Genomic DNA, 20,991 nt, shown 5'->3' with positions numbered 1-20,991 from the left:
CTGTGTATAAAGTCTTATTCCTTACTCCATGAGGAGGTTAGGAGTAATAAGAGTATTTGCTAATAAGTCTTGATTAAAGATATTCTCCATGACTGTTATTCTTAGGATATTACTATTAATATTAATATTATCTTATTCTTATCTGTTCTTAATTAAGCTGCTCCCCCAGTCCCTGGGTCTAAAAGTTAATCTGAACAGTCTTTCTATTACTTACCTGTTATCCAGCCGGGGGTTCTCTGGGGATTCTGAGTGGTAGGGTATTTTTGCCGGAACACAGGATAAGAGAGCCGTGGACTATGGGTAATCCCTGGTCTGTGTAATAAGCTATTATTGAGCTCTGGCTACTTAACATACTTGTGATTTGCTGGGGATATCATAGTATATAATTCCTGTTACTAATTATTGCTAAATTATATTATATAAATTTTATCTGATATTAGATCTTTTCTATGTTCTTTCTATAGATACTTTTTCAAATCAGAACTGGCCCTTACAAGACAAAAGATATAAGTAATAAAAGATATATGTGTAATGCTTAGAAAATATTATTAATAATATACTTCTAAATCCTCTTTCACCGGTCGCAGTTGATAAAATAATACCGAATAGTTATTTTAACAGTGGATCGGGCAGCTAGAATTATTATCATAGTAAATGTATGTGGGCTATCATGAATATTACATCACTGCTACTCTCTTTGTAATAGTATATCTATATGGTCATTTAAGTGCTCTTATTCTTTCTTTTACTGTTATTTACTTATTCTTGCTCATGACTCTCTTATCCTTTTATCTATTCAAGCCTTCTATTCATAGTGACCAACCTATTCTGTGCAAAGCACCGAATCTCTTGACCGTTGGCGGGTGGGATGAGCTCGTTAGATGCTTGGAGAATTGTCGGGCCGTTGCAGACCCGATGGCAGCTAGGAAGCTCCATGGAGAGCATACAAGTTGAGCGGGTGGAGGTGCATAGGAAGGGGTGGATGAACGATATCCCGTGGAATGATGAAACAGGAGGAATCACTGTCTGTGGGGCGACTGTCCGATTCGTCCACTTAGAACCGACGAGCAATCAGGCGTATCCCTCGAAAAAAGAAAGACCGATTGTCTTTCTGCATAATAATCCAAGCTGCAGCTATATGTGGAGAAATGTGCTAGTGTCCTCTTTCTCTATAGTCATGAAGCCGGGCTTGAAACTGACTACGAGCGTGATCCGGATTTAATGTAGACATTGCCTCCTTTATCTCAATAAGGACACGATGTCTACGCTTTGGATAGACTTCATTACGGCAGAAGTGATAAGATTCTGTGCCCTGAGAGAATCATATCTGAAGTCCGAATCTGCTATTTGATTCAGTTCTTCGAAGCCACTAGGATTACAAATGCAGTTCTAATTGCCCATGATTGGCGAGGGTAAGTATGGTATGGTTTTGCATCCGGTAATATAGAACATTAAATTCTAAAAGACAAGGCTTGAGCCCAAGACCGCCTGGCTGGCGTGGATCTTACGAAAGTTGTGACAAATGTAGATTCAAACAACTATACAATTCGAACCCTGTTGTTGCCTGTGCCTTGTTCTCGTAAACATATCCCGAACCTTGCGCAAGAAACCGGACCCAGTTCTCAAGTACATGCTGTGGTTTGATGGCGAACCTCGAAATCGAGACTGCGTCATAAAACATTCCCTAGGCGACCATACAGGATCTAATAAACCTCCACTGCACCTCTGACGATGATACTGATAACAATTGATAAGGCATACTGGATCTGCATAGACACAAAAATTGTCCCGTTAGTATTGACCTCTCCAACTGGAGCGAGGACACCCTACCGTCAAATCTTTGACTACTACGAAGGGAGAATCAAAAGCATTATTACATCATTGCGGACTTTATTTGGACCTACACACACAGCAAATGGAGGAGCACGTTCTTGGCACGCCTTGGATTTGGTACGACGGATGGGAATGCTCGTCCTCGTTTACTTGGTTGGCTTGATTCGACCAATCGTGCGCAGTTGTACGTGGAAGGTCATCATCTCGTAATGAGCTTTTGCTATCTGCTTGTCGTAGCAGCTTCGGCCGAATACGACAGAATATTCTTGATCAGAGCGCAGATGAGCAAGTAGCTCTGCGTCCGGCATACCGTATCTGACATATCTTCACCAGTCTCGAAGAATTCCTTCGAACTTCTTGTGCTCTTCAACGTCTGGGTAAAGAGCGCATCCCAATTGTGCTGCCGAATGTTACACGATGGCATTACCCAGCGCGGTAGCTTGAGAATTCTTGTGCCCGCTCCGCCAATACTTGGTGAGATCGAGATGGCAGCAATTCTCCAGACTACCGTGCCATTAGCAAGTAATTTTATAGAGGCGGCACCTAGTTCGAAAGATACATGAAGGTGAGAGCGTAAGTTTATGATTATCAATGCTGGGAAAACAGCTTGATGACTGGCCTAGACATGTTTTGATTGATGTCTCATGGACCCTTCCAAGGCACCGAGCACCGTCGCCAGGTCTGAACTGAGATCGGTGGACGATATGTTGTTCCACATAAAGGGAAAAACTAAGTAATAAATTTAGTATTGTGAATTTGGAACCTCACCCTCTGGACGACGTGAATTAGGCATCTGCAGGGTTCTACGAAGGGAGCTGAAGTCATGGCCATAGAAGCCAATGTCCCATCCAGCCAGAAGCTTAATCTGGCCACCAAGTCTACAATTAGCATCAGCATGCTATAAGTTACATGGCGGAGCTCAGAGTCGCGCTGGTCAACGGGAAAATGACGTGTAGCCGACACTCTCCTCGGCCATAATACCCGGCGCGAGTTCTTTCGGGAGGAGCGACACCACCAGATCCACGTGGGTTAGCCTGGTTCGGATAGAGTCCCACGCTCGAGATCGCGGCCTATTAGTACCCTCAAGCGAGTCGCCTTGGGGCTGGAGACTACTCCCAAAAATGACAGGCCGCTCAGGGTCTAGCTGTTTAGACAGTAGAGCCAATGTCAGAAGCGGCGCACTGTCAATGATTACTACGTCGACACCTCCTTCGTGGGGCCGAAGGGGCCCATTCGGACACAGACAGTCCCCCCTGACGTTGACTTGCGCAAAGTCGAGGATCAATAGCTCATCCTTGACAGTGATATCCGACGGTGTGTCACCCCAGTTTAGTCAACAGATGAAGTTATCACTCGATGGGGAATCTTAGTTTTAGGGAATATCCTCCAAACTAAGCTGAGTAAACCCGGGCTCATAACCTGTTGAAGTGAGAATAGATTGATTGATTGTTATTGCTACTTCTATCCTTACAGGGGCGGGATGCCTCATGTATATATATATCTCTGTTCCCAATCCCTGCTAATGTGACATCACGTGATATTCAACAGGGCGGGTTGGGGACCCCCGAAACCCAGCCTGGGTAACCCGTGGGCGGGTTCAGAAAATGAAAACCCAACCCAAACCGCGTTTTGGCGAGGTCTACTGAATATGTCAGGTCTTCTCCGATGTATGGTTCCAAAAGTGGAAGTTGAAAGGCCTCAAATTGCTCTGCCGAGTTCCATTTCCCTCAACCGGACAATGCCTACAGACATTCTCTGGCTGACCTGCATTGGCTTCCTACGAAATTTTATTGTAAAGGATACATACCTACACATTTCTACGAAGTGACCCGTGAGCAAGAAATTAAATAGCTCACAGAGCAGCCTCCCTATACGTCCGAACACCGACTGGTCGACGTCGCGATAATGTCTATAAAAGTGTCCCTATTGATGAAGTTGCTTTCCAGTAAATCGGTGACTACACGAGACTTCACATTCATCAAGGTATACAGGAACAAACACCGGCCCCGGCTCTACCAAAAATTTCTCCCCTTATTACTTAGTCTAGACTGTCGGCGCCGAAAATGTAAGACTTCTGCCTCGCGAAACGGACGAAGTCTAGCCACAAGTATGTGATCAAAACCCTAACTTGTACACAACGGCGCCGGATTCAAGCTCAGATGCATAGATTGTGAGTTGCTTTTTGTTTTTCGAAGCAATGAACGGATAACGGATAAAGGTTCAATAGCTGTCTCCTTGGCTGGAAATAGTCCGAGCATGATTTTGCTGGACGGGAGGGTTTGGGATCCCCGGATCAACGAGATAGACCACGGTAGAAAAGAATGCAAGGGAAACCCGGCCAGCCAGTGGTAAATAACTGCTGGTATTGGTAGATTACGGGTTGACTTTGGGTTGGCAAGTTAGGTGCCATGTGTTTTGTTCGGTTTTGTTTCTCTCGGAGGGGAGGGGAAAGGTTTAGTAGGTTTCGGTTATTAAGTTCGGGGTGAGATGTACAAGACTTGAGGAGGGTAGCTCTTGTATACGGAGGTGAGAAATAGCTACGATAGCTACTCTGTAGAGTATAGTAAGAGGGAGTGAAGAAGAGGGGAAAAGAGGGGAACATACATGCATATCTGGATGCGGTGTACATGCCTACCTGCGTTACAGATGGGATGCCATACAAACATTCAGACGGACATCCCTGCTGCAAGAAACAAACCTGCAACTAACAGCTGTGATGGTGATGGTGGTAAGGGAGAGGCGTCTCTGTGTGTAGAGCGGGATACCAAAGTGCGGATCAGTCGGAAGACACGGGAAGGTGTCGAGCCAATATTCATAACCACCCAATTGGTTCAGCCTTGTGGGTCCGGCATCACAGGCCCATCGTTGAGTCACGAAGCCTACTAGCCATGCCGTCAAAGGAAGTGGAAGAGAGGGAGGGATGGATAACCACGGCAAGGGAGGAGCAGGTGGCTGCTGGAAACCGAGGGGGAGGGATGATCTCAACCTGCCGACCGTTCCGGGAGGCGAGGATCTGCAGAGTGCAAAGCACGGCGGAAAATTTAGTCTTGCTGTAGCTCCAAGCTTCTCGAGAGGGGGAGGGAGGGAGAGAGAGTGTGTACATTGACTGATGATTGATCCGTGGTCCCCATTGGTCTGTGCCGAAGCTGGTGGAAGCTGCTTGATGACCGGCGCTGAGTAAGGTGCTGAGTAAGGTGCTGAGTCACGATGAAATCATACTTCATCAGTAGTTAGTTATTCAGTGTGAACAAAGATTCTTATGATGGAATAGATGAAAGAATGGGATGAAAATTATAGGGAGGGGAGAGATGGAAAACAGTAGAATTGAAGCCAGAAGGGAAAGTGAAAATAGAGACGAGCAGGAAAGACCGAAGGAAATCCGACGAGATCCAGACCGGGCGATCCCCCGTGACGCCAAGCCATGACGATGGAACTTGGTTGGCTTCACAGATTCAATCTGGCTTCTTCCACTTACCAATCCTTCAATCACCTTCCAGTCACGCAACCTGGCAAACATGAGTTGACCAACAACACCCTCCCTCCCTTGCCTGGTCCGTTCCGGCTCTATTCATCTGGCTCCATCCATCAGTCCATGGCCCGCACAGATCCTCGCACTAGGCATGCGGGACCTGATTCCCGTCCCGGCTGTGATGCAGACCCAGCTGAGTTGTTGCTGTTGTTGTTTGTCGCTACAATGATGGCCATCGCGTTCATCTCGGTTGGGAACCCCTCTTGTCCTAGGAACAGTACGATGCTGTCCCCTGTCCCTAGTCAGCCTCTGTTGTGCCTCTGTTGATGTGTACGGCAATCTGGTCAGTGCAATCACACAACCCCTACTCTTCCGACGCAACGACTGGTCCGCCTCGGAACTGACTTCATGCAAAAGAAATTATGACGCATCTGGGGAAAAGCGCAAAAGACCCGCCTACGCTGGTCCTCCTTCCGTCGGCGTCGCTCAGCTTTCCCTGGACAGGCCACTGCACAGGGCCAGAAAAACTTTCGGCTCAAGCTTCAGGGTAAAAAATAATACAACATCCTCTGACGTAAAAGATACGCCCCGCTGGTTCGGTCTGCCATGCGCCCTTCCGTCCTATCCATTCAAACTGGCCAGGCGATATATAAAGAACCTTGTCCTGGTCTCCCCTCATGTGCATCTCCTTCCCCTCTTCATCATCCATTCCTCAGAGCCCGACGAACCAGTCTGTTAGTGGAACTGAGCTGCTCTTTGCGTCTCGCCCAATAAACTACTAGCTGCCCTCCTAATCACTTTCTTCCCATCGCTATATACTTTCAGTCCAGTCAACCGCAGCCATGTTCTCTAGTACCGTGGCCCGTCCACTACAGCTGGTCACCCGGTTTATGCAGTGGGCCAGTGCAGTCATTGTGATGGGTATCACTTCATACTTCATCCACAAGGGACCTCGCGGCCAGCATACCATCTATTGGGAAGTCATTGTAAGCATGCTTCCATCCTGGAATATAAACAAATCGACCCTTATCAGGGTAACCATGGATTAGTCGACCATGTCTGTTATCTTCTTCCTGCCCGCCTTTATCTCGCCGTTCATGCCCAACGCCTTGAGCAAGTTTGTCCTGATCATCGACGTCGTCTTCTCGTACCTGTATGTGCTATCCAATCACGCAACATGATTTCTAATCCTTCTGTACTGTTACTGACCATGATCACAGCTGGCTCACGGCTTTCATATTTGCCGCACAAGATTACAACTGGCACAACTGCGCCGCCAACTCTCCCCCTGGACTGTCCTGCTCTAAGAAGAAGGCCAACGAAGCTTTCATCTTCCTGACCTTCATCTTCACCTTCTTCGCCATGTTCCTCGAAGTCGGTGCCCTCTGGGCCTACCGTCGCGAGAGCACCCCAGTCCGGGAGAAGACCCTTAACGCCCACGGCGGTCCTGCTGACGCGCCTGTGGCCACAGCCTAGACTTCAGACCCGACTACAGATAATACCATCTCAACTGATAGGGGCGACGACGCATGTCAACGTCATCTCTTGTGCATCCATTTATCTGTCCGCAGCTACGTCTCGCACAAGAGATAGCTGTCGTTCGTCTCCTGCGAGATGATTATTCGATACTTTCTCTGTGTCTCTACGATTATGATACCACAGTTGACTTGCCTCTGATTGAACATCTATTGATACTGATGATGTTGATACGTTTGATATCCCTGCATACTATAGTCCCTTCGATAATGTCCGTACGATTTGAACATGCTTGAACGACCCGAAGAAAGAGTAGGTGATGGCCGTGGGTGTGCATAGATGGACCGGGGTTATGACTAGGATCGTCGCTGTTACTAATACTATCTTTACTAGTTACCACAATAATCCTGCGTCATGTCCTTCGTTACAGATTCGTTTTGATTCTATTCATTATACTGGATCTACCCGGTGCTGCGCTGCGCCTGGGTTATCCGATGCGTAATAATAGTACAATAATAAGATATATTCTGTGTCTAACATGAGAGAAACACTCATTCCCTTCCGAGTGCCACCGTGATAAAATAGATAGGATACGGTACGACTTTCTTTCCTAACAAACGAACATGAAAACAACTATGATTAGGAGAACTACCACCAGCAGTTCATACATACAGCGATAAGATTAACCATCATCCACCTAGTCTACACTCTCTCCCTCTGTCTGTATATATATATATATTCATATATATTTAATATCTACAAGACCTAAACAGATGGAACTCAGCTCTCTCTCTCACTAGTATACTATTTATTTTAAATTAATAAATCCCCTTCTCCTTTCCCCAGTCTCTGCTCCCCACTTCCAGCATACAGTTATAAACATACTACTACTACTACTAAGTAGGCCAGTGGCCTAAATTATGGGAAGTTATAGCAGGTTAACCAACAGTATACAAGGATTACTAGTTAAGTTATCCAGTTATATTATAATCTCACAGTGCATAGTAATAGATAGACAAACCTCCAGCTTATCTTTGATAACTATATACAAGAGCAAGACTGCTCAAGTACTCAAGACTTAGAAATACTCTAATAGACTGTAAAGCCCACTCATGGATGTATCTCTATTATAGTAAATTAAGTTATTATCAAACACTTTCTAACTCTTCAATTATAAAGTCATACTCTTATATATTAAATATCAAGATATTGCCTGTTAAAAGACCACTCTTTCTCCCGCTAAAATTACTCAAGAATAATAAAAGTATTCTGTTCCTTGCGGCCTCCTCCCCCCGGGCCCACCTGCTATCCTAATAAAAAGAGAATTATAATACTTTGACTAAATATTACTTCATAACCAATTCATACTGGGAACGATGGATTGGGGATGGTATATTTAAATATAACTGATAACTTGCCTAACTACCAACAGTATTAAATCATGATGGGGTGATTATTCTTCCCAGGATCTGCAACTTAGCCCACGTCAGTTAGTGAATTGACAAGCAACAGAAAAGTAACTAAGCTAGCTAGATATATATTATTATATATATATATGCTTGACATTGATAATCCCAAAATCCTTGGTAATTGTATTAATAGCGCAATAGTAAATTACACATAGCCTGGAGGTTGGGCTGTCTGTTACTAGTAACTAGGATATGACTTGAATATCAAGATATCAGGATAAGCAGCTCATGCGATTCCGCAATATCACACAAGAGCCAGTTATGTCTATTCATTAAATGGTCTATCTATTAAATGCAAAATATACAAATTCGCTTTAAAACTGAAGTAGCTTTTGTATTCTAACCAGTGACACAGGTGCCTCGAATAGATATAGGTTTCAGAAACGGATATCAGGTGTTGGATGTAGTTGTACTTCTTTTTGCTCTCTCTCTGCCAAAAACTGATAACCAAAATATCGCAATTAGTCAATAAAAGTTGTTTCGTGGAGCCTTGCCTGCCCCCATTTTCTTTTGCATTTTCTCTTTCGCCTCTGCCCTGCCTTCGGGGGTGTTGTCGGGCGGCAGCAGTCAAAGGGCAGCTTTAATGAGCACCGAAATGGTCATACAGTCCAACTGCGTATCAATACATCCTAACAATATGTCGATGTCGGGTTTCGCAGATCAGAGGCGACATGCCATCTTAAAGATGGGTGCGACCGTGGCTCGGGGTATCCTAAAATACAGCAGAACAGAATTATCAATGGCCCCTCCAATCATTATTACTTGCATCTGTTAGATTCTCTTTTTGTGCTCGTGCGGTGAGCTCCGCAGCTGCGTACTACTGCCTGTACAGCATGGTGTCTGTATACGGTGATTCTTCGAGCTCCTTATATGCTGTTCTTTTGAACAAGCAGATTTAAAGAATCTGTTGCGCTCGTCACATTAATGCCTAGGTGACTGAAAGTGCTGCTTCAGAGAATATTTATCAGGGAATTGTTGGTTGCAGGCAATGCAAAGAGGCATGTCAGACTAAGAAAGTATTATCTAAAATAAAAACAAAGATTTAAAGTACTTCCACAAGGCTAACAATTGCGCAACTTCAAATAGTGCTTTAATCTTAGCACTGCTGAGTAAGAGCAGTATTTATAATGGGCAGCATAGGGCGTGTCTCTCTAACTGGACAAAGTGCATTTCAGGTCTCCCGAAATCAAGCTTTAGGGGGGGGGGGCGGGGGTTTCCCAATCATATTTCCCCTCATAGTACAGCGCGGTTTTTAGAACCTTCATTTCCGAAGACTTACGCGCATTTCGCCCAGTGAACTTCGTCCTGTGACGGCTGCGATGGGGTAATTAAAGCCTAACCAAAGAATCATGTTTAATTGCTGGATAATATATCAGTGGTCATCCCAAGAGCGTGAAAAACAAATGCCAAATTGTGAAGGGCGGACTGAGGTTCAGACATACCTTGTTATATATAAAACCAGCATGTCTATCTTTGCAGTTCTGATATCTTTATCAGTAAAGCCACATCCTTCTTGACATGACGGATCTTTCGGAGAGTCGTCCACTGACTCTGTGGTCAGGTAAGAAAGCATCAGCCAGACCTGCTCTTGCCTCGGCTAGAGCCGGAGGAGCGTCTCAGCGATTAGCCGAACCAGATGTTGGAGAAATACCAAAGCCAATATTACCTATAAATAAAAGTCACAAAGCTCTCTCAAATTAAACTGCTATGAACAGGACCCACGGGACGTGTACAAACCACGAGCTAGAATTCATCGCGGATAATAAATCATCCTGGCCCATTATCAAAAGCACAAACAGGAAGTCGTGAACATCCAATATCTTTCCGTAGATCAATCCCAGATCCGAGGCCTTCTAAGATTACCAGTCAACTTTCTCATCCTATATTTCCACGCTTTCTGGAATCATACTACAACATGAGCCAGCTGTATCTCGTATAGAAGCTGATAGAGATCACGGTGGACAATATTCTAACCGCTCCGTGGCCAGTAAACAAGACCAAACTGATATACATCCTCAGGTCAGTGAGTGTCACTGGCGGCTATTGTATGATCTTAATAATATGGATACCTCATGAGGGAAACAGACCCTAGATGGAATATAATTCCTGCGTGATCAGGGAAGAGCCTTGGCTACCCTGGGGCCGGACATAATCTGGTTGAATAAAAGAGGGTAGGTCCGCCTTGGTAAATTGGTCCCTGCCAACATTGTTATCAAGAGCATGGATAACTGACTTTGCTATACTAGCCGGCGCAAAACTGAGTTATTAGATCCAAACGTCTTACATGAATACTGATATACTGAAATTAATTGTTCTAGCAACGGTCATGAGGAGCCTGATGGTTATAGGTGCAGGATAAGAAAGATAGAGCTCCAAGGTTTAAAGATTTCTTAGAAACCTTGCCAATAAGTTACTGGATGAGTTGTTGAAGGCAAGTTTGTAGTGAGTTAACAGAGCAGCTGTTTTTAACAAGCTGTTTCTTGAAAAGGCGACTGATGAGAGTGATCTTAAGCTATGTGTCCACGTCGCAAATAAACAGGCTAAATATGATCTCGTACTGCTGTGATATTGATGGTATATATTATAATTCAGGATATATCGTTGGGTGAGCTCTTGCAGCCAAGATTTATAGGGGCTGCAGGCTTATTAATGTTTTTTTGCATGGTTCAGCACCTACCCTTCCGAAGAGTCGGATTGTGGTTTGATATTTACCTCAACCGATGGCGTTCTTTTCCGCTTATTCGTCCTGTTCGGGGGTACAGTACAGTACGAAACACTCAGGAGGAACAATTACCATATCTCAATTTGTCAGATATATTACACCTAGGCTAGTTATCTGGAGATATATATGCTCCGCTGTATTCTAGGGAGGCATTTTCTTTGATAATCTTTAATGAGCTATCCGCGGTCCTAGCCCAAAAGCCTCCATGATATAAATAAGTTTTTTATGCTACTGTATTGACATCCATTTATGTTATAGATAGTATCACAGGTATTCTTAGTAGTCTAGCCCTGGCAAGAGAGGGCCCTCGCGCCGAACTTTGACTTTATAGAAAATAGTTTTGTTTATTAATTTTACTAGTAATGTAAGGCCTCCCTCTCCGTTATTTGTCCAAGGAAGGCGTGCTTTCTAGTCAGCAGCTGCATTGCACAATGAAGCTGGAATATAATGCTATAATAGATCTTTTAAGCATCGCGGCGAGGTGCTCTTGGCTAGTGCTGATTTAAAGCTTCAGATATCCTGGCTCCAGGTGAATTCGGAACCATTTTCTGCATGATCTTGTTAAGAATCGACCGGAGAGTATTTTGAACATAAAATCATTGTGTCGGCACGGGAAGGGTCGAGTGAGGGGTGCTATTGACAGAGTATGGCTATTATTGAAAGTAATAACACTGATTGTGTTTAATCTTAAAGGGGCATTTAACGGGGTTAATGGGAATATCCTAACCAACAGCTTAAGGCTAAAGGGATCTTAATTATATTGTGAATCTGGGTTATCAGCTTTGTATAAGACCGGTCTGCAAGTATTTTATTTGATGACTTCGAGTCCCCAATGTCCCCTTTAGAAAACGCGGGCCTGGCTCAAGGCTCGTCCCTGTCACTGATTCTGTTCATTTTCTTCTACTCCAACCTGGTGGACGCCGGTGGACTACCACGGAGGCGCATCCGCGTTTACAGACGACTACTTCCGGTGGCGCAGGGAAATCTGCAGAAGAAAACCTCAAGAAGCTCCAGGAGGTGGACATCCCCCGCACCGAGCAGTGGGCTAAGTAAACAGAATCATGCCTTGCCGCGGAAAAGGCCGAACTCATCCACTTCACCAGAAAGAAGACAAGATGCATCCTTTTTGAATGCCTAAGGGTGGCCATCCGAAAGAACATTTGCCAAGAATGGAAACATGGATGGAAGACACCCCAAAAAGGCGTCATCTCCGGCGAATCGATACTGAGTTACCAGCCATCCGCACGCGACGACTATACGACCCGTTGCCACGAGACCGCACCTACCTCCTTACCCAGTTGCGGACTGGTCACTGCTGGCTGGCACCTAACGGAAAGCTGAACGAATTCCGAAACGATGATAACTGTGGATGTGGTGCCAAGGGAACCGTCACTCATGTCATACTCGACTGCCCAGAACTAAGAATACCACGGCAGATTCTACGCAGAGAGACCGGAGAAGCATTCGCCGACATCTCAACCATGCTAGGAGGAATAGAGAAACCAGCCACGTGAAGGCTGTACTGGACTTTGCAGAAGTATCTCGACGGTTTCGTGGCCGCGGATCCGTGACATTGCTGGCTCTGCGTAGCCTTCCGCACCCTCGACTCATCTCAAGGTTCTAAGCGATGTAATTTATCACATATGGGCTACTTAACAAACACGAATTACTGTTCGCTTCCTCTTCAACAGAGATTAGCGCTTGTCATATTTTAGCATGTTCGCGGCAAAGATGAATACCGGAAAGGAGGTTATCTATAAGGGTGCAGTAATACTACCGTCTTTTGGCAGAGTTACCTTCAACTCTGTATGGTCGTGAATGGTCCGTGCGATGGTTTGAAGGCGCACAGGTTTCGTCAAAAATAGATCCATCTTCGACCCCATTGCATCGCGTTGAACGTCAGCCTGGGCCACACCAGTCAAGGCAACAATCGTGACTCGGGCATGCTGCTTCAAGGTATTCTCAAAAGCGCGAATTTGCCGTGTGGATTCTAAGCCATCCATGACAGGCATGGAGATATCTGCGTAAGAGTTAATATATACCTCTTGACATTTCTTGTCCAGCCATTCAACGCCTACCCATTAATACAATGCGAATCCGAGAATAATATCGATTGAATAAGGCAAGGGCCTCTTGGCCATTATAAGCAGTGAGATAGCCAAGTCCCAGCTTTCTCGTAAAAGCAACTAGGAGTGAGATATTGATATGATTGTCATCCACCAACAGAACGAGCGGAGAGTCTTGCCAGGTCGAAGGATCAGGATCGACCTTCTCTTTGTGGGTTGGCTCGGATTTCGGGGTGAGAACTTGAGTGGACAAGGAAAGCGACAAAATATCCTGATACCCCGGAGCAGGAACGGGCTTTCCAAGCGACTCCACGACGGGTTGACTTGCCGTGGATGCTGAATAATCAGCGGACTCGCTTCTAGGTTGCCTATTGGACTCTAGGGCTGACGTGAAAGGCAATCGATTAACGAATTGATCACGAGCTGAAGATTTCGACGGTCCTGGGTTCTTTATTGCTTGGATACGCCGCCTCTGTCGTTCGAGGCAGATATGCAACGTTTTCGCTAACTTTCTGGGTCCGCAAGGTTGGGCAATGAACTCGATTACGTACGAATCTCCTCTCCGGCGCGCTGCCATAGATAGCGAGTGTGCGACCCTAGGAGACGGGCATATAATGATTATGGGTGCGGCGAATTGCGTATCTGAATCGGGGACAATAGACTGGATGTCGAGGTTTCCCATGTCCAGGTATTCATGAGATGATATATAGAAGTGGCAACGAGGAGATCCCGCATGTGATGGTGCGACCAGGTTGACTTCCATATGGAGCCACTCTTCGCATATCTTCCGCAAAGATGAAGAGAGGATTGAGTCCAGCTCGGAGGGCCCCGGACCTAGGATTCCGATTCTTTTCCGAGATACTAAGCGTCTGGTCGACGCAAGAGAGTCGTTTCCTATGTTATCGCCCAAACCCCGATCAGTGCAAAAATGCTCCGAAGCATGGTCGAGAGTTAAAGACACCGTGACTTGAGTACCGACCCCTTTTTCGGAAGTGATTTTGACTTCGCCGCCAAGCGACGAGACTGTTCGTTGAACGATGCTGGCACCCAGCCCATTTCCAGGGGACGTATCATCCTCCTGCGAGAAGGCAGCAAAGTATCCGTTCCGGAGAAACTCAGGATTCATTCCGCAACCGGTATCTTGAACAGACATGGTGACTCTAGAGCGCAGAGGTTCTTTGTCATCACTCAGAATTTCAGGCTTCGCCGTGACTGAGATGTAAATATAGCCTTGCTGAGTATATTTGAGAGCATTCCCGACGATATTTGTAAGAATGAGATGCCATGCATCAGGACTTGCGGCGAACGCCCAGTTTGGAGCGCTGTTGATATCGAGGATCAGTTTCACTGCGCCTACTGAGCCAATCGACTTGTTATAATCGGAACTTGCGCCAGCGGCGCCTCTTCGAGGGATGTGGGATTCGTGAAAGAAGGAGAATCCCGTGAAGGTGATGTCGACGGCAGTTTCTACCGCAGCATCAAGTTGAACGATGGCTTGGGCGTTCATCTCAGCAGCTTGAGAGGAATCACCGCCTTTAAGCGACGAGTGACGATGAGATAGAGGTGGGTTCGCGCCGCAGGCTCGTTGCATATCATTTACGTTAGCAAACTCGAGCAGCTGATTAATAGACCCCAGCAGAGTGCTTGTGCAAGAAGCGATCGTATGCACGAGTCCCTGCTGAAGAGCATCCAACGCTGTGTCATTCAAGAGGTCTGTTGTACCGAAAATGCCATGAAGTGGCGACCGAAGCTCATGGCTGAGACCAGCGAGTAAATCAAACTTAGCTCTATCGGCAGACAAAGCACGTAGCCTATGAATTTCAGCCATAATACTTATGCCAATGACTGTGCAAAACGTCAATTCATCGTCGGGGGTGAACACGCGCTGGGGAGCCTTTGTCCATGCAAGTGTCCCAGCATGCCATCTTGACTTATGCGAATCCCAAACAGGTGAGAAAAGGATACTCCGAGACCCAGGGGCCAGATTCAGAAGGGCGAGAGCATCTTGACGTAAAATGGACCTCCGAGTTTCTTTATACTTCTTGTCTCCGCGAGTGTTGAAAGTTGCGAAGACACCATCGCTCGTGTCATCGGATGAAATGGCCCCGTCTTCGCCGAATTTGAAGATTTTCCCTCCAGGATAACGATGCAAGAGCCCTGCCAGGAACGCCTCTGATATATTAATTCTCGCATCCTCCGTCATTTCATGATTGACGCTAGCGGTATTCGAGGTAGCAAACCCGAGAATCCTGGCCGGATCCACCGACGCTGGGCCAGAGTTTTGGACCCTTGACTGGACAAGCTTCGATGCCGTGTTGCCCTTTCCTGCTTTGACTTCTCCCTCACTTGCGGAGCTTTCCAGACTGCTCTCCCATTCGGGCTTCCCGCTGGTCACAAAGGCGTCTTGGCCCCCAAAATTGGCGTCGAAAAAGACAACCCCTTCAACTTCGAGGCTTTCACGGACGATATTGGCCGCACGCGCGAATGTTGCTCCAACCTGACTTGTCAAGGTCTCTTGCTTTAACCTAGACTTTAGGCCCTGTTCGACATTAGCTCTCACCCCATATGGCTTACGAAACCTTGATTGATCCCTCGTGGCCTGTGACGTAGAGGCCTGTGATTTCGGAGAGGTTCTCCGTCGCCCACGCGTTTTATCGTCCCTTTGAGATGGTGGGACCGGAGAGTTGAGGCAGAAAGGCATATCACTCTGACCCTTTTTATTGGTTGTGACCCAGGCCACAGCTTCCGACCGCTGTTTGTGCTGTTGTTGGGCGTCGATACGCCCCTCCGCGTCATCAAATTGGCTATGGCTAGTAGCGACCTCATTGTCTTCCAGCCACGAGCTACGCAGACTCCCTTTCCCTTCTAAGAAGCTCCCCAAACCAACCATCATGCGCTCGCCTCGAAGGTGTTGGCTTCGACATCGCCCCGCGACCAAGTAGTCCATGACAGTCGCTGCCATATCTGTCAGGAATTTCAAGATATCCGAAGTAGGCGAGGCCCGAGGTTTATCGTCGAGAATCGTGTAGGCGCCAATCACGATGCCCTTGGGACTGACAATCGGAGCGCAAGCTAGGAAGCGAATGTTGGGGCAGTTTATAACGTCCGGATGATCATGGAAAGTATCGTCATGAGTCAAATCGGGGACAACAAAGACATGTTTCGCAGGAGTCTGGGAGAACGATGGGGAATTGGCAATCGCGGTACAGAAACTGCGGTCATAGGACATCGTACATGCCCCTAGCCAGAGTTTATCCCGCGCCCTGTCAACAGTTTCATCCCTCAGACTGAGTGTTCGAGTTGCTTCGGCCAAGATATACTCTTCATGCCGACCAAAAAGCGAGATGATGACTCGTTGAGCATCCAGACGCAATGTACCCAGTTGGGCAAATGCGGTGAGGGGGCAGTCGAGGGAGGCACGCGCAGAAAATTCGACGGAGCGGGTGTTCCGCTCGACATGTTGCAAGGGAATTGTTACGGGTGGCAAGTATCTGTAGAAGCAGTGAGTTCCCCAGTCGAACATATGAGCATGTACGCTGATTTACTTGAAAAATTCGCGTTCTCTTGTTGTACCGAACCTTCCAAACTCGGGCCGAGTTTGCTGTAGAGAGGGCGGACGTGACATTGTGCTAAGACCGAAACGTGATGGACGGACGGTGGATAAAGAGAGGAAAAGCAAGCCATCGTAAGATTAGCGATGAGTCGGGAATTGAAGGACTGCGGGGCGTTCGGGTCGGGAGCGTATCGCTAGCTAATCAGGTCTACCCTTTTCAAAGAAGGGAAAAAAAGAAGTGGGGCATAGGCGGTGATTATCTTATTATTGGCCCCTATTAGTTCCTAGCCCATTCCTCACGTTGATAAATGCTTAGAGAAGACCCACTCATACTGGTCAGTGAATAGACGAGTTCTAGTAGAGCCGATTTGGAAATTGTCCGGACTTGGGTCAGGCCACTTATCGCATTTCATACGAAGCTGCTTAAGGCTTGTCTCGATCATAGCAGGTCGATCTATCCCGAGACTCACGGGAGAGTATGACATATACTGGGAATTAGTAGGCAAGATCCGTTGCGGCTGGTCAGAATGGTATCTGGGTTTCTACAACAGCACCATACAATAGTATAGTAGTAGTAATAATAATAAGTAGTAGTAGTAGTGTTCATACGTTGCCCTTCGCTTTAGGCGATATGCAGGGTCCCACTATTTCTATCCCGTGTACATCCATTCACCGTGAGCTATCACTTTTTGGCGGACTTGGAGCCTCGTCAAGGCTTGTGGCGGCCGGCCCCTGGGGTTCTGTTCTGCCGCCCTCGCGGCGCGCGATATCGGAGTCTCTGCGATGTCTCTGCGGAGTCCAATACCGCCCTAGGATGCTGCTGTGTTGTGGAGCGATTTCTAACCTCCCTTCCATACCTTGGTCTGCGCCTCGGTCAAGTTCCAAAGGAGTGAGCCATAAGGTCGGCCGTGTGCGGATTTGAGACAGGGCCGGTTTAATGTGGCGAAGGTGCTCTGCTTTCCGGGGTGGAATTACAAGAGCTTACTTTATGCTAGACAAATATAATCCCAAAGCTTACGTATTACGATTGCAGAAGAGCAAAGAAAACGCTTTGGCCGTACCAAACTTTATATACAACACTATACTATAATTAGATGCATAAATGAATCTCTCTCTTAGACTAAGAGAGCCCAACGGTGGCCAGGTGGCGTGATGGGATAAAGTCAACTTATATCACAAGCCGCAAACCCTGCATGCCATATCTGAGAGAGACGAAGAGCCGAGAAGCCCCAAGGATCCCTGTTTGAACTCTTTTTGCGACAAGCAGCTCCCAGTGTAACTGCTATACCTCTCGCATATCCTTATCCTTATGTATATCCCCGGACATTCCTTATCTGCCAGTGAGAGAAAGCAGAGGAGTTCTTCATAAGAGCGTCTAGGACGACGCATCAAAGGGCCAGGTTAAAGGAGCAAACTTTAACATGACGTCATCACCGAGCATGTCCATGAGCCCTTCTATATGCTCGTCCAGCAATATGTTATTGTGCACGTGTCCTATATCTTCTGAGCGATAACACCCCCGGTGGAAGGCCAAACTTACACGCAGAACCGTGAAATTGTCAGGACCGAGGCTATGTTCAAACAACGTACTTTCGCTGACCTTAATACCCAAGCACAACACTTTCAAAGACTTGAAAGCTGACTTGGCCGGAAAGCGCAGGAAGTGTGCATGCGGTTGGGAACATCGATGCAGCTGCGCCTTGTGCCTTCAACGTCAATCAAAATCAAAGAACTTAGCATATGGACGAACGTTCTTATCCTTGGCTAGACAGTCACCTGGGACTAGCATCCCTGAAGTACATGGTCAAGACGGAGAAACGAAGGCAGGACTCCAGGCAGAGCAGTACAGTGTATATGCCTGCTGAAGTCGAATACAGGCCACATACAGGCATGAGAGAGTTCGGAAAGTGGACCCCGGTATTCCTTGTCACTTGTGACACAGGGAGACGGGACTGGAATGGGGCTCCGGTTCAACCGAAGACTAAGCCTTGTGGTCGCCGATTCGGCGATCTCGAGAGATGCTGAGTACCTAGATAGTATACTTGCAGATATAGATTAAACGGCCGTTTACTCCCTTATCTTTCATCTCAAATAGCGGGAGTCTGGACCGCATAGAGAGTTGGATTTGGAAGAAGCCGCCGTAAAACATGAGAAATTGCTCCTGCGACTGTCACGTTCAATGCATGTGCGAAGCCGTCTAACAGCAAGCTCCAGAGGAGTCGTGTCCGTCCAATGGAACACGTTAAACCAAACGCTTCAGATCACGCGTTCGTACTGGCGGCCTTCTTCACCGACACAACATCTTTTCATCTGCTGCTAGGAACCAATCCAGTCTTTATGCCGTGTCGAAAGCACCAGCTGGGCAATCTATCAAAACTGTAGTACCCAAGATTCGATTCGTCCGAGACAAGGCAAACGTGCGATGTCTCAGAAAATCTGCAGCAAGCTCGCGTGTTGTATTTAGCGTGTTCGATAGCTTAGTGACCGCTTTCTCTCACCCGCCTAAAACAGAAGCTTGTCTCGGTCCGCTAAGTCCCTCCCAGCCAGCTGGCTCCACCGCTTGCTCGCAAGCTAGCTTCACCGCTCCCTGTCAGACGATGCATCGTCCCAGCCATCATGAGCAGGTGTGCTATACCACGCTGACCTTTGCCTTTGCACCGGCCGAGGCGCCTGCTACACCGATCCACCGTTAGCATCACGAGCAACAGCAGCGCTGGCAGTGGCAGCGAATAGTCGTATTTCCAGCTACAGCAGTATCGACAGAGTTCCATCTCAACACAGTTGTCGTCGGAGCTCTCACAGCCACCCTTCCCCGGGCTTTCAGGAGCACAAGCGCGAACAGCGCAAACGGGAGCGTTTCCTTGGCCGTAACCGTGTGACCGCCAATGAATTTCGCTGCAGGACAGATACCAAGCAGGTGGAGGGTTCGTGCGAAACAATTTCACCAGTAAGATCTTCCCTAAAAGCAAAGTGGATCGTCGTGGGGCGGGACTCTGAACCCGAAGAAAGCTGCTGCGACATCCTCAATGTGCGGATAAGGGCATCAAGCGCCATCTTGTTGGTAATGTAAAGCAGAATTCTGGCTAAGGCCATTGACATAACGTCATGGTCCGGAGTGGAAGACAGAGTGGGACGGAGAGCCCCAACAGGGGCAGGAATTGACATTCGACCGTGAGCATCTTATAAAGCTTCGGGCTTTATGGATTGGCTCCTTGGCTGGGATCCGAGCAGATACCGAGCAAATGCCGGATCGAGTTCGTATTAGGACTATTGATGGAGTTTGTGCTTCGTCGTCTGTGATGGTGTGGTTGTTGCATACCTGATGCGGTATCTCAAACCTTGCTGACATTCTCTTTTCATACCTCTTTATGTCTTATTGATAATGTCTGCTCATCCCCTTTTTCTCTTTTGTTTCCCTTGGCAATGAGCGGCTAATACTCGGTGTGTTCTTTGGGTCTGATGGGGCGAGTTCCGCCACACGCGCGACTGCCACCGGCCAATCCCATCGGCTGCCGCCTCTCTACTCAGAGCTGCCCGTGAGCATCGGTCGCAACGACTCCACAGCCCCGTCAGTACAGGCCCCCGCGGCTGGGCGAAAGTTACGTCGAACAGTCAATACTTTCCGTTTCCGCCTGTAGCGGTAATCTAGTGGTAAGCACTCCGAGGCGACCTCCAGAAATAATGCGTGGCGTAGCCCGCTTAGCGGCGGGCAGACGGTTAGCACATGGGCCACTGTTTCAGTTGCTCCATTTTCACAACTGGTCGTCGTCTTGGGAGCCGCGCCGCTTAGCATGCGTTTTGAGCGCCCACTCCGGGTCGCAGTGGGATTCCGAACCGAGTGTCAATAACGATGCAAGCCAAGGGAGTTCAGACGCAGAGGCAGGACTATTGATTGATATCCAGGTTGGCTGGAATTGCCACTGACGTTTCTCTCAAAAGCTCTTCCGTTTGTTCTAGACCCCCGTAACTTATCATATCCATCAGTAGACGAGTATTCGCGTGAATGTTATAGTGTCGTGGAACCGCGTAATTTGGTCTGAACAGATCGTACTAATCTGGCCAACCATGCTGTGCTCAAGTTGATCTTACAGAGTTAGCCAGCGCAACACGATTGCTACAGTAAACACTATTCTCCAGAGTCAATGTTCAGCTCATCTTGTGTATTGTACCATAGTATTCTTTCCTTAGACGGCGTTGTGACTATTTACAGTACCTTCGTTAATCTATTTCATTTTCTTGCCAAAACCTGTACATGTACACAGCAGCTGTTGGACGCAAGGGATTTTTGCGACGGAATGAATGTTTTCGGTGCCACATTTGAACGTGCTGAACAACTCCATGGTGTTCCTCCATGGCAGTTGCATTTCCATTACCATAGCTGAAATCTTCTACGTAGGGACGAA

At 47.2% G+C, this 20,991-nt stretch overlaps 5 protein-coding genes across 5 annotated transcripts; 2 read left to right on the top strand and 3 right to left on the bottom strand.

Moving 5' to 3' along the window:
• Positions 1 to 2,053: 2,053 nt before the first annotated feature.
• BO88DRAFT_455640 (uncharacterized protein) lies at positions 2,054 to 3,066 on the bottom strand (the record flags this gene model as incomplete). Its single annotated transcript, XM_025710882.1, has 4 exons — positions 2,054 to 2,337; positions 2,602 to 2,711; positions 2,784 to 2,977; positions 3,040 to 3,066. The coding sequence occupies 4 exons, from the start codon at positions 3,064 to 3,066 to the stop codon at positions 2,054 to 2,056; spliced, it is 615 nt and encodes a 204-aa protein (XP_025561002.1).
• Positions 3,067 to 4,210: 1,144 nt separating this feature from the next.
• Positions 4,211 to 5,152, bottom strand: BO88DRAFT_85556 (uncharacterized protein). Its single transcript, XM_025713198.1, has 2 exons — positions 4,935 to 5,152; positions 4,211 to 4,863 (listed from the first exon to the last, which is right to left on the bottom strand). The coding sequence occupies exons 1-2, from the start codon at positions 5,055 to 5,057 to the stop codon at positions 4,474 to 4,476; spliced, it is 513 nt and encodes a 170-aa protein (XP_025561001.1). The 5' UTR covers positions 5,058 to 5,152; the 3' UTR covers positions 4,211 to 4,473.
• Positions 5,153 to 5,176: 24 nt separating this feature from the next.
• On the top strand, positions 5,177 to 5,924 carry BO88DRAFT_85525 (uncharacterized protein). The gene is made up of 2 exons (XM_025713196.1): positions 5,177 to 5,645; positions 5,720 to 5,924. The coding sequence occupies exon 1, from the start codon at positions 5,255 to 5,257 to the stop codon at positions 5,627 to 5,629; it is 375 nt and encodes a 124-aa protein (XP_025561000.1). The 5' UTR covers positions 5,177 to 5,254; the 3' UTR covers positions 5,630 to 5,645; positions 5,720 to 5,924.
• On the top strand, positions 5,925 to 6,938 carry BO88DRAFT_85530 (MARVEL domain-containing protein). Its single transcript, XM_025713197.1, has 3 exons — positions 5,925 to 6,288; positions 6,352 to 6,455; positions 6,523 to 6,938. The coding sequence occupies exons 1-3, from the start codon at positions 6,145 to 6,147 to the stop codon at positions 6,776 to 6,778; spliced, it is 504 nt and encodes a 167-aa protein (XP_025560999.1). The 5' UTR covers positions 5,925 to 6,144; the 3' UTR covers positions 6,779 to 6,938.
• A 5,572-nt stretch (positions 6,939 to 12,510) lies between these two features.
• On the bottom strand, positions 12,511 to 16,801 carry BO88DRAFT_406398 (uncharacterized protein). Its single transcript, XM_025707140.1, has 3 exons — positions 16,581 to 16,801; positions 13,048 to 16,526; positions 12,511 to 12,989 (listed from the first exon to the last, which is right to left on the bottom strand). The coding sequence occupies exons 1-3, from the start codon at positions 16,658 to 16,660 to the stop codon at positions 12,724 to 12,726; spliced, it is 3,825 nt and encodes a 1,274-aa protein (XP_025560998.1). The 5' UTR covers positions 16,661 to 16,801; the 3' UTR covers positions 12,511 to 12,723.
• Positions 16,802 to 20,991: the final 4,190 nt, after the last annotated feature.

The sequence above is a fragment of the Aspergillus vadensis genome, assembly GCF_003184925.1.
Source record: "Aspergillus vadensis CBS 113365 unplaced genomic scaffold BO88scaffold_18, whole genome shotgun sequence".
Taxonomy (NCBI): Eukaryota; Fungi; Ascomycota; class Eurotiomycetes; order Eurotiales; family Aspergillaceae; genus Aspergillus; species Aspergillus vadensis.
Note: the sequence above shows the minus strand (reverse complement) of the source record. Positions and strands in the feature narration are given on the sequence as shown.

Bases quoted from the DNA above. Each gene is read 5' to 3' on its own strand.
- BO88DRAFT_85525 (XM_025713196.1), top strand. From the start codon at position 5,255: ATGACGATGGAACTTGGTTGGCTTCACAGATTCAATCTGGCTTCTTCC.
- BO88DRAFT_85530 (XM_025713197.1), top strand. From the start codon at position 6,145: ATGTTCTCTAGTACCGTGGCCCGTCCACTACAGCTGGTCACCCGGTTT. The intron at 6,289-6,351 runs GTAAGCATGCTT...ACCATGGATTAG, and splicing joins CCATCTATTGGGAAGTCATT to TCGACCATGTCTGTTATCTT. The intron at 6,456-6,522 runs GTATGTGCTATC...CCATGATCACAG, and splicing joins GACGTCGTCTTCTCGTACCT to CTGGCTCACGGCTTTCATAT.
- BO88DRAFT_85556 (XM_025713198.1), bottom strand. From the start codon at position 5,057: ATGAAGTATGATTTCATCGTGACTCAGCACCTTACTCAGCACCTTACT. The intron at 4,864-4,934 runs GTACACACTCTC...AATTTTCCGCCG, and splicing joins CGGATCAATCATCAGTCAAT to TGCTTTGCACTCTGCAGATC.
- BO88DRAFT_406398 (XM_025707140.1), bottom strand. From the start codon at position 16,660: ATGTCACGTCCGCCCTCTCTACAGCAAACTCGGCCCGAGTTTGGAAGG. The intron at 16,527-16,580 runs GTAAATCAGCGT...CTGCTTCTACAG, and splicing joins AGAGAACGCGAATTTTTCAA to ATACTTGCCACCCGTAACAA. The intron at 12,990-13,047 runs GTAGGCGTTGAA...ACTCTTACGCAG, and splicing joins GATTCGCATTGTATTAATGG to ATATCTCCATGCCTGTCATG.